General features: G+C 36.4%; 1 protein-coding gene across 6 annotated transcripts in view; it reads left to right on the forward strand.

The window, feature by feature from the left end:
* Window positions 1–12,905, forward strand: part of ANK3 (ankyrin 3) — a 707,282-nt gene that overhangs the window by 680,128 nt on the left and 14,249 nt on the right. For 5 of the 6 annotated variants that reach the window (XM_025395913.1, XM_025395911.1, XM_025395910.1 and 2 more), the window contains one exon: window positions 11,104–11,191. In XM_025395913.1, the coding sequence (XP_025251698.1) occupies window positions 11,104–11,172 (69 nt within the window). In that variant the 3' untranslated portion in view covers window positions 11,173–11,191. Of the gene's footprint in view, window positions 1–235; window positions 287–11,103; window positions 11,192–12,905 lie in introns of all 6 variants that reach the window. The other variant, XM_025395909.1, reaches the window with a different exon arrangement.

Here is a 12,905-nt window from a genome sequence, read left to right on the forward strand (position 1 = left end):
GAGTTTGTACCTCTGGTATTAGTTTCAAGTCCTTTCTAATGCGTAAAGACTTCATGACCTAAAAATTCCATAATGGAATTAAAGCTTTTAGGAGACATGAACCTGACCTCACAAAAAATCCAAAGATGTTTAGGAGGTGTCGTTTGTGGCTATACTGTAGTACAATAGCAACCAACTAGGTCATCTGATGTATGATCTCAGAAAACAGACCCCTTTTTATCCCCTAAAAAATCAGGTCAAAAGTCCGGGTGCGGCTCTTACACGGATGACTGCCTGCTGTTATAAGGTAAAATTCTGCTATTTTCCACCTGTTTCCATGCAGCGACCCATGGCAAAGGAGTACTGAGAAAATTCCATTTGGTTTCCTTGTTTTCCCCTTCACCAATTCCTAGTAATTCACTAAAAGGAATCCTGAGTCTGAGATTCTTCTTCCATTTTCACTTTAAGGTTAGCAGAGATTCCAGGGAAAAAGTGGAAACTGAAACAATGACCAAATGGCCACTTTTTCTTTATGTAAGGGGGTGTGGCCTCACATGATTTTTTGTAGGATTATGCTATAATCAATTCTAGGTTTGTTGTTTGTGTTTACTTTAACATAGATGTTATTCTACTTTTGAATTCACCCAAGTGAAAACCTTTCCTCAACTTAAGATTCCATGTACAGATAATTCACATTCAGTTTTCCCTTTTGCCTCATCCAACCCATTAATCCCAGAATACTGACTAACAATTCTTTTCCTTCATCAACACAGATTCCTTTTACCTCTTTCTGCCTTCTTGAGCCTTTGCAAAGCTTCCTTCCACAATACTTAGATCATTCTAAGTCTCCTAAATTTACTGTCCCTTACTGAAAACTTTAAAATAATAATAGCAAACTTAGTTCAAGTTCTTACTCCTTATAAGCATAGCGGCTATGATTTCCTTTTAAAACAGTATTGTTTGGTGGGGTGGTTTGTTGAGGTGAATTGCCTATAAAGTCAAGGCTGATATTACTGTTTAACATTTTAAAATACTTGTCAAGTTGTCAAGTTTACTGTTGATGAAAAAAATGGCCTAGTTTAATATCTATTCAACTAACATTTTATCTAACACCTGTACCTCCTATAGCAATTTTATTTTGTTTCCATTTTTTAAACAAATACTGGAATTCATTTTTCCAGTAGATGTTAATTAAGTTCTGTCTCTGGGACTATTAGATTTGAGGTAATGAATTAACTTCAAAGATAAAGTATGAGAATTATTTTCATAGTTCCACCATTAAAATTTAGAAATATAACCACTCAGTAAATACTCTTCCCCAAGGCATCTAAGTGAAAGCTAAAGATATTTTCTCCTTCAAATTATGAACTATTTTCCCCTTGGTAGTTTTTCCAGATTCCCACCTTTCTTGCCTAAAAATTAATATTTTGTGCAGTAACTATATTCTTGTCTGTGAAGTATTCTATTTTATATTCTAATTTCAAATCAGTTCTTTAAAAAAAGATTTCAAGCTTTTACACATTTATTCCTTCATTCATTTGAATAAATTCTTTCTCAGTACCAGTTATGTGTTAGGTACTAATTATGCTGATATTAATCTCTTGATATATGTGCTAAGATATGCTAATAAAAATTCTTTACTTTTTGTTGTTGTTGAGACGGAGTCTTGCCCTATTGCCCAGGCTGGACTGCAGTGATGCAATTTCAGCTCACTGCAACCTCCGCCTCCCAGGTTGAAGCAATTCTCCTGCCTCAGCCTCCTGAGGAGCTGGGCTTACAGGCATGCACCACCACGCCCAGCTAGTTTTTGTATTTTAGTAGAGACAGGGTTTCACCATGTTGACCAGGCTGGTCTCGAACTCCTGACCTCAAGTGATCGACCTGCCCTAGCCTCCCAAAGTGCTGGGATTACAAGTGTGAGCCACCACGCCCAGCTAGATTCTTTAATTTTTAATAAAGTTCAAAATAGCTTTTGATAAGGTTGTCAAATTTGACCAAGATTTCCTAAAACTCCAAATTATGCCTCTTTCTGTAGATCAAATGAAATGTAGCCCAAATTACAAAGGTATATACATTCATGGCAGATGAATATAGATTTTAAACTAGTTTTAAAAGGAATATGAATGATTAATTATAGTTTCTGATGCCAAAAGTCTCCATAATTATTTTTTAATAACTTATAACTACCTTGATCTTTACCTGTACACATACACACACACATGCACAGAGTAATTTCACTTAGAATCCTGGCCAAAATTTTTCTTCCACTTACATTTTTTTAAAGACTCTCACAAATATACATCATGATTTTCTTTAGTTGGCAAAAAAAAAAAAAAAAAAAATCAAGTAAATGTAATTCTTTCTTGATTTCCCTTCTCAGAATGTCTTTTATTTTAAGTGTGATGGTAAAATTATACTAAAAATGCATTTATCAGGACTTGAAAGACAGTGAGAGTGATTCAAGCTCAGAGGAAGAACGGAGAGTCACTACCCGAGTTATTCGCCGGCGTTTGATTATAAAGGTATCCTGTAGCTGGCTCATTATGTGGCATTGCTGTACTATTAGAAACTCCTTCTTTGTGGTTTTGAAATTTCAGCATGCTTGATAATGAAATGGCTTTGTGTAATTTTTTTGCACTCTTGAAAGCTTGTAAAAACAACAACCAAAAAGAAAAAAAAAAAAAAATGTTGCATGGTATTCTGTGTAGGCCTATTTGATATGTGGTGGTTGTAGTTTTATTTGAGAATTCTTGGCATTTGTATCCTGCTTTCCTTGAAGAAGTGTTATGTGAATGAGCAAAGATTCTGTCTTGGTGACACAGTAGTTAATATCAAATGAAATGTTCAATTGAAACCTTTGAAACTGTAATAAGGTATGAGGCAAGATAAAGAAGAAAGAATGAAAGAATTAAAAGGCTTCCTTCTCAGTCTCAAATTCCTACTGCCTTAAGAATTAAATTAAAACCAGTTCTTCATAAGCAATCAGTGGCTGAGAAGTTGAGGTTATAACCTGGCATGGATATATGTGACAAAATGCAAGTCAAGTAAAACAAAAAAATCTGAAATAGGTGTTTAACTTTACTAACACACAAGAAAAAAAAAATCAAGCTGTATTTTTAAGAATAGGAGTCAATTAAAAAAAATGGAAAATAGAATTCCTCCCTATTACGGCACAATTGAAAAGGCTATTAATAAATATTCTTTCTTTCCTTCACAAAGGTCTGTTGAAGCACTTACCTTTTGCATAGTAAGATTCCACAGAATGCTTCTTGCAGTCTGCCACTTGTCTTCATTACTTCGTCATTAGATCTTTCTTAGGGTTAGAATAATTGAGTTCAGAGAACTAGAAAGCCATTTTCAATGCACAGCCTTTTGAATATGATCCAAATAACTTGAGGCTTCTTGGTTACCGCCCTAGAGAGGAAGAGGAAGAGAATATCTATTGAAAACCATTTATCAAACATATCCAATCCCAAAGTGTCAAGAGACCCAACAGAAAGCAGAGAAGTTGGCACAGGTGTCCAAAATTTCTTAATCCTGCTGCCTTTCACTTTTCAGGAAGAAACTCCACCAAATCTGCCCTAATACAGTTTTTCTAAGACTCTGGAAACATTAGGGAAGAAAATAAATCCTTGTCTAAATTTTGAGTTATCCTGCAAATCAGTTGGAAGCTCAATAGGGTTCCTTTAAAAACCATGAATCACTTCTTTGAAAATTCCATATATATTAGCAAGCCAAATTACTTATTGCTGTCTAGCACATTTGCAAGTATTTAATCTGCTATCGATAAAATCCTCAAAATCAGTCACCTCACATTTGTTCTCTGGGATGGGGTGGGGGAATGCTTGATTCAGTTTTTCTGAGTTTTTGCTATTCTCATACTTAGTATCTTCAAGAAATGATATTTTTAAGTGAAACGTCTAGAAAAAGCACATAGTGCTTTGAACTTGTCTCTTATGCTTAACACATCACATACTAATGTTACATCTAAATCTACCACAGTCCTTTATAATAGCTGCCCATGATAGAAGTTGACTTTCTTCTATCCAGGACAAAAGAAAACAAATATAGCCATGCAAAAAAAGTGGAAGGCAGGGGATAAAGGAGTTTTTCTCTGAGAAGACAAAAACAAAAACCTCTCCAATCAATAAGGGCTGTTTCCTTTGGTCTCCCAGAATTCTAGACATGCACCAGCAAGTTAGCTATTAAGTAAGTTATCTGTGTTTTTCAGCTTAAAATATGATTATAACATTAATATCTTTATTAAGAATTTAAGTTTAAAAGACAAAAATCCACTATAATGTTGTAGGTTTCATAAAACAGGGTAGTCTGTATTCTCCCCAAATACTGTTTTTTCTTTGAGATGGAGTCTCACTCTGTGGCTAGGCTGGAATGCAGTGGCGTAATTTCGGCTCACTGCAACCTCCACCTCCTGGGTTCAAGCAATTCTCCTGCCCCGGCCTCCCAAGTAGCTGAGACTACAGGCAAGCGCCACCACGCCTGGCTAATGTTTGTATTTTTAGTAGAGACGGGGTTTCGCCGTGTTGGCCAGGAGGGTCTCGATCTCTTGACCTCGTGATCCGCCTGCCTCGGCCTCCCAAAATGCTGGGATTACAGGTGTGAGCCACCGCACCCAGCCCCATTACTTCTTGAAGTTAATGTAATTTTAGAGACATTGAGTGGAGTCATCAGAGAACAGGTTTTATAACTGAGGAAGGCATTGTATAAACAATAGGATCATTCACAAACAAGCTTTGACAGATACCTTTCGTATGAGATGGAAAAAACAAAGGCTAAAAAATAGTTATAATCATCATTGGAAGCTATAGGTATAACAAAAACACTTTATTTTTCTGTTCAAATTTTTGGGGCAATTGCAAAGAGTCACACTTCTGTTCCTCTTCTCTTTATTCCATACGTTGCTATCTTTCTAATGGAAAAGAGCTCAAGGACTATAATAGTATATGGTAAATATGACATGGGAATCATCTCTTGTCCAAAACAAAATGGGAATGTAGTACCTAAACAGGTCATTGAGACTAAAACTACTCTCTTTCCAAGATCTCAGAACTGAAGATTGGAGATAAATTTATTTATTTATTTATTTATTTTTTGAGACAGAGTCTCGCTTTGTCGCCCAGGCTGGAGTGCAGTGGTGTGATCTCAACTCACTGCAAGCTCCGCCTCCCGGGTTCGCGCCATTCTCCTGCCTCAGCCTCCCGAGTAGCTGGAACTACAGGCGCCCGCCACCTCGCCCGGCTGGCTTTTTTTTTTTTTTTTTTTTTTTTTTTTTTTTTTTTTTTTTTTTTAATATTTTTTAGAGACGGGGTTTCACCGTGTTAGCCAGGATGGATAAATTTATTTACTCAAAATCACACAGCCAGACAGCAGCAGCTCTGGGACTAGAACCTAATCCCTAGCCCTCTAGTGAAGTGCATTTTCCACGCTACTATACAATTGGACCTCCATATCTGGGCATTCCACACACACAAACTCAACCAACCTCGGATCTAAAATTTTCAGAAAATAAAACAATAAACAATAGAAGTAAGAAGCAACATAGTATAACAATTATTCACATAGCATTTACATTATATTAGGTATTATAAGTTATCTAGAGGTGATTTAAAGTATATGGGAGAATGTGTATAGTTTATATGCAAATACTCTACACCATTTTATATCCGGGACTTGAGCATCTGCAGATTTTTCTATCCGCAGAGGTCCTGGAACCAATCCCTGTGGATACTAAGGAACAAATGTATTTCTCTTCCAGAACAAATGAAAAAGGAATACTTTTTGCTAGACTAAATCAGGTATTTGGCCATTCAGACCTTTTCAGCCGCACAGAAGAGGGCAGCATTGGGCTGTCATTCCTGGGAACCATTTGATGGGGCTGGAATGCTGGGAATTTGACCTACCTCATGGATGCTGTCCAAGCGTGGACTGAACCAACATAGTTAACACTGTTTGCCATAGTAAGGCCCCTAGCACTTAGTATCCCAGTTCTGAAAACTATTCTGGGGTTGTTCCATCCCTCCCAGAGCTAGCTCTGGCTGGGAAGTATCTCCCAGAGGAAGCAGTATGTATGCTAAGGATTGGATTGCTGAAAGTCTGGGCAAATCTGTCTTCTTAGAATTCCATTTGTGTAATAAATGAGGTGACAGTGACTTTTCTGTTTACTTTCAAAGTGGATCCATTCTTTTTCTACGAAGTTTTAACTTTTTACATTTAATGTTTTCAAACTCCTATGAGTGAAGTTAACAAAATCTCCCATTTGTCATGGGACTTAAATGAATGTGCTGATGATACAATTTGATAATATCACAGTGGTTTCAAATGCTTAGAAGCAATTTAAGTTACCAACCAGTCCTGAGTTTACCTTATTTGCTTAGCAAATCCAGTGACTGCAAAGGTAAAAATCTTTAAACCAACACACAACCAAACTATTGTGAAGCTTCATAAAATTCAAAGAACTAAATTTTTACTATATAGTACAACTGTATTTTTATTTCAATTTTTCAACATTTTTACTGGTTTTCTAAATAAGAGCTTATATGTATGTTTCTCCGTACGTTTGAAATCAGGCAGTTCAAACGTATGGTAAGTTCTATCCGTTCATTCCATTTCCCAGAGGTAGCCACTGTTCACAAGCTTCAGATTGTTTTTACACACATATACAAATATGTGTGTAAAATATGTAGGTTTCTTAGAAAAATGGATTATACTATTGATACTGCTTAGTACTTGCTTTTTGTAAAATATATCACATCAATCCTATTTTTGGACAATTCAAGTTTTAATGTATACATCAAAGCAGATTGGTACATTTCATATTGTCACTCTTCCATTTTATTCAAAAATTCAAAGAGAAATAGAGGTTATAAAATGTAGTGCTTCTAGCAGGAGTCCAGAGGGAAGTACAGTTAATTTTCATTAAGGCCGTCACCAGAGCTGAAAATTTAACACCACACGTGCTATAACTTTCCTTTATAATGGTCGGGGGAAGGGAAGGGAGGTTGCCAGAAATGATGTTGTCAACAAGACCACGGAGACAATTTTGTTTACTTAAAAGTACTAAGTGTTTTCAAGAACTTTAAAAACTCATTGAGATTACTTTCTCCCATGGAAGAGAGGCCTCAGAGCTCTCTCCTAGGTAACATTTGGTCTCTAATATAGTTGACAGAATTAAAGATGGGTAAATTTTTTAAAAACATATTTTATGACTCCCTACTGTCTTTCCTATCTATTTAATCAACTCCTATCTAATCTATTCCCCTATTCATTTGGGCTTATTATTTATAAGTAGGGTTTTGCTTTTGTAAGGCTATTAATCTAAGTCAATACACTTGTATGTATTCACTATGCTTATACATATGCTTACTTCATAGTTCCTTTCAGAGATTGTCCAGACAATTTGAAAATTAACTGGCATCTTTTCCCACAAAAAGATTCATTCATTAGTTGCCCAACAGGATACCATTTTAGCGATTTTGCTGAGTTCTTTAACTGTCTATCACTCAAAGAGGTGGACATTTCCAAAAGTTAGCTCAAAAATATTTGTCATTCATATTTAAGCTATAAGGAAAGCTTTCATTACTTTTTGTTGGCTTTTCTTTGCTGTCTTTATGACTGTACTTTTAAAATAAAATTTTGGGTTTTTTCCAAACATTCGAAACCACCAACCATAGAAAATACAAATAACACTCCCATTAAAAATGTGTTGCAAATTTTAGTGCATTTACATGAGACCTCTACATTTTCCCAGTTTTTCTCCCCTCTCTTCACTGTGCTGACTCAAGCTTGTCATAAGCAAGATTGGGGATGCACTAAACAAGATCAAGAAACACCTTGTTTTATTTTCATTCCACCTATATCACAGTAAGGAAAAACCAGGTAAATGTCCCACCCATTGTCATGAACTATGCACCCACAAACTGTAAGAACACAAAGTCACTTTGTAATAAGAAAAAAAAAATGAGAACAAAACTTTGTTAGCAAAACAATAGTGTTCTAGTCTGTCTTCTGCTATTTTGAACCAGAACTGCCTTTCTACTGATTGTGACATATGGCGATCATAGAATGTTCTCACCATTGGCTGGCACTGATGAAATTATCAGAGCCACTATCTTTTCCATTCCAGTAACACAAAGAGTTAGAATCTCACTTTTCCAGGAAGGCAGCTGTTTTTGTGATTGGCCATTCTCCCTAAAACAAAACAAAGCCACATCTGTACACTGCCAAGCATCATTATCCATTTCACCTTTTCAATAAGAAGTTTGACTGAAAGATCAATAGGTCCTTGGAATACGAATCCATCCTTAAGATCTTTATCCTTGTTCTCCCAGACTATAAGTGGCACATATCTTAAGTTAAACACAAATGAAGGTAATGTATTGCAGATATGGTTTTACTTTTGCTGAGTAGTTTGTCTTATTATACAATCATAGAGCTAGTGGAGAGATACTGTGGAGCCATCTAAATCCACCAAGCTGTCTATGAACAGGAAAATAGGCACCCACCCTAGAGAGTTAAGAATGTATTCTATTTTTAAAACAGAGTGAGACCTCTCAGAGTTTCCCCTCCAAAATTAGATAACAAACCAGAAAGCCAGATTCTAACTCTGTGCTACTGGAATGTAAAAGATAGTGGCTCTGATAATTTTGTCAATGCCAGCCAATGGTGAGCACATTCTATGACTGCCATATATTACAGCCAGTAGAGAGGCAATTCTGACTTAAAATGACAGAATAAAGACTAAAACACTATTGTTTTGTTCTCATTTTTTTTATTACAAAACAACTTTATGTTCTTATAGATTGTGGGTGTATAGATCAGAAGATATCATCTTAAATTCCCTTGGTATTGATTTTATCTATTTTTTTACCTATAGCAGTGAAGATACTTCAGTGTATAAACTATGTAACTGTATCAGACACAGTTATTCTCATTTATTTTAAGAGCTATGAAAGATTCAGTCTTTAAAACAGTATTCTCTCTGTACCCTCAACTTTTCTCATAATCTTTCAAAAAATGTATGTATTATCTTTAATGAATGAATTTTTAAATAAACCAGAGTGATAAATATCATGCCCAAACTAAGGTACTATCTTAGTTCAAGTTAGATTAAACTCAATCCACAAAAATCTCTAGAGATTTGGTAGAACTAATGAAGAAAAACCAGTGCTCAAAGGGAGACGATCTAATCAGAGCTCTAATCCTTGGCTAAAATTTGTTTCGACATATGAAGCCTTTTGGTTTACAGTGTGTAACTGCATCCTATAATTATGTATTTTCAAATTCTTCCTTCTCGAATCTGTTGCTAACCATCACTCTTATACATCCTTGAGGTTTAATGCTTGAATGTTGTTGACTGCTAAATAACTGTCAGTGAAGTCAGCCCTTTTCCCTTGCACTGGAGTAGCAAGTAGAATTTACGACTTCTTTCTCTAAAATTCCAGAGCATGTGTGTGGTGTTTGGATTAGTGTGATTTCTCCATAGTATGTTGCTAATCTTTATGCCACATCCTTTAGGGAGAGGAAGCAAAAAACATTCCTGGTGAATCTGTCACAGAAGAACAATTTACCGATGAAGAAGGCAACCTCATCACCAGAAAAGTAATCATCATTGAGATTTCATACTTCTCTTGGAAATTAGATTTTCTACATTAAAAACTCTGCTACTTTTGTGCTGTAGTGTCACCTCCTGAAACAGAAAAATCTCTACTTTTCACCATTACTTCCTACAGATCACTCGGAAAGTATTAAGACGAATTGTTATCCCACAAGAGAGAAAACATGATGATGTGGTAATGGAGAGGGATTGCCAAAGAGAATATAGAGGACAAAAGCTTTGTGCGCTCCCTAGAAATTGCTGCTAACAGGCTGGCATCTGCAGTGTGGCAGCTTGAAGTGTTTGCTGCTTTTGACATCTTATGCATTTGATCGGAGTCAAAGAAAAATACTTTTCTTCCTAACATTCTTTGTTACATACTTTTTTTTTTTTTTTTTTAACTGTCTTCAGAATTTTCACAGAGATAAGGTCATTTATAGGGGACAGAATGTGCCAGTTTGAGGGAGAAAGAAGATAAAACCCTTCACCACCAAACCTCAGAGCAGTGCCTCAGCCCCACCCAGGGCTTGGCCTTCAGCTGCGTGTCTGTTGGGACATGGGCGGAGAGCGCTCCAACAGCACAGGCTTTAAAAGTTAGAAAGGCAAAAGGCTCAGTTCAAGATCTGCACATCAGATCCATGCATTTTCTCTTTCCAACACGTTCTGTGGGAAATCTGAATTCCTCCATCCTAATCTGAGGAGGGGGTTCCCCTCTTTGGGTTTATAACAGCCCATTTCCAATGTGCCAGTTAAAGAATCCCTCCAATCAACCCCTTTCTCTAAGAGAAAACATCTCTGGTTATTTTTCACTTGTTTCTCGGATCTCTACCCTTTTCAATTTAAAAATAGAAACTTCAATAGACTATGTTTACATTAGAAAAAGTAAACTGAAAATTTATCAGAAGTACAAATCAGAAAATGGAAAAGGCTTCATTTGTTTGCTGTTAAAAATAGGGTAGAAACTGAGTATGTGTGCCACAACTTTGCTCTTGGGGAGCTGTATTCCTGATTCTCAGTGAAGAGAGAGGATTTGTTTATAGAAAATAGATGCTTCCTTGGTCTGACAGTAAGAGGAAGTCATTGGCAATTCTACTAAAAAATAGTCCCTCAGATCAACAGCATTTCCATGGATTGGTACTTAACTAAGAAGTTTGAGTCTCATTGCAACAGATTGGTTACAATTCTGCCGCCTTGTGAGCTGTGGTGATGATTTCTTTTAGCCTACTATAGGAAATGGACAGGCTGCTCATTATTTTGATTTATCACTAACCTACTGAATTATTGTCAAGTACGATTATGTTGTATTCACTTTGACAGTGCTCTCTAGCTTGCCTTGATGATGCTAAACTGTGTGGTTAAGCTAACGATTGTATGTATTTTTGGACATGAAGTGACAAAGTGCTTTAAACTGTTTCACTTGTCCTAATCCAGCCTCCAAGGATCAGAATGGGACTGCTTTATAACCAAAACTCTTTTACTATGAAATCTTAATATGTACATTCCTTTTAAAGCAGGGAGAAGGTTTTAAGGTGAAAACAAAGAAAGAAATCCGGCACGTCGAAAAGAAGAGCCACTCGTAACAGCGAACGGTCAGTCAAGGTGAGGTGTGTTCATATCAACAACAGTAGGACTTAAATTCCTGTGAAACTTAAAATTTCACTAAATAAGTGATTCAGGTTTTTCCCCGTCCTTTCCTTTTCACTGAATTCCAGCTTGGAAAATCAAATACGAAGTTCTTCAAGTTCTGTTTATGTTTGCATATATATACACAATGAAACTTGACTTCGGTTTCACAGTCCATTAACTTTCTCCTCATAAATTAGGCAGCAATTTTATTGTAAATTATGTTTCCAGGAGCAAATATAAATAGTGATAAGCGTAAAGGCTGACTATGAAATACAATAGCCTTATACAGTGTAACAGGAAGACTATTTGGCCACAAATAATTCTTACAGTTATACTCTGAGAGTTTTATTGATCCAGCCTTTCACCATTTTAGCAGAACAGCATCTGAGAATATCATTTTGGTTGAAATAAAGTGAGTTTCCAAGTCTAAATTAAATGACATATCTATCTGGTGTTTTATATAAACAAAAGGAAAAAATAGGAGGTTAATGGCACTATTGTTTATTGTTTAAGTTAAATGTTTAGTAAGTGAGCTTTGTTTACATTTGCCTGGACTTTTCTTTATAGATCACATTATTTTCCTTTTACATTGTCCTATTTATTTATACTTAGCTACAATTAGAAAGGCCATTTGGGGTGAAAAAGAAAGTCCTCTATAGTTTGTAAGGTAAAGCAAAATCATTTCTTTAGTTCACTTCCAGTCCTCTTAGACCCACAGGTTAAAGTAGTAAGAAAGAGCAAACAGATTCTAGTTTTCATTTTCATGCATCTGCTGTTCCCTACTTGCCAGAATACTGGTATGCAGAGTGCTGAGGGAAGTAGCTGGGAAGTAACCGAGTTTCACTGCCTGTAATTTTATATGTGAGCTAACTAAGGTCCAGATAAGTTCTCAATTCTCCCTCCCTGGCCCCCAGCCTTATCATTTGTTTATTCAGTATAACATTTACTTCATTTCTTTGAGACTTTCTCACATGACCGTTTAATGGCAGTGACAAAACCACTAAGAACTGCAGAGCATTCTGGAAAGAATGTTTACTACACATCCTCTTCCCAGTGTTTTATGTGTGCTCTTCAGGCAATCCTCACAGCCAGCCCTTTTGGATAAGGCCTTCATCATCCCCGTTTGATAGATGAGGAAACAGGCCCAAAGTGGTTACATAAATTGCCCAAAGCTCACAAAAGTAAAAAGTGGCAGAACTAGGATACAAACCCAAACAAGCTGCCTCCAGTGTCCACTTGTTTGCCAGAGACTTAACCTTGGTCAGAGGTGATGGGGAGGGTTTCCTTGAGAATGATGTTTGAGCTGAATTTTAAAGTTTCTGGGCTGTACCCAAAAAGCAGTGGGAAAGCACTAAGGGATTTTAGGCAAGAGTGAGGTATGATCTAGTTTATGTTCTGCATCACTCGCTCTAAATGCCGGGGAATTAATGAACAGAAAACCTGTTGAGAGACTATTGCAGACGCTAGCTTGGCAGTGAGGATGGCTAAATCAAAAAATATCAACACAACTTGGTTTTTATTGGATAAGAAGGATCCAAGATGAGAACATGAAGGACGACATCAATGTAGCGGTACCTAGAATGAACCCAGTCCTATGCATGCCCTACTGCTGAACCTGGTGAAAGACCTCTCTATAGCAGATCCACAAAATACTAAGCATGAGTTTATTATCTTGAATTCATCCATG

Source organism: Theropithecus gelada, chromosome 9, assembly GCF_003255815.1.
Source record: "Theropithecus gelada isolate Dixy chromosome 9, Tgel_1.0, whole genome shotgun sequence".
In the NCBI taxonomy this organism is placed as follows: Eukaryota; Metazoa; Chordata; class Mammalia; order Primates; family Cercopithecidae; genus Theropithecus; species Theropithecus gelada.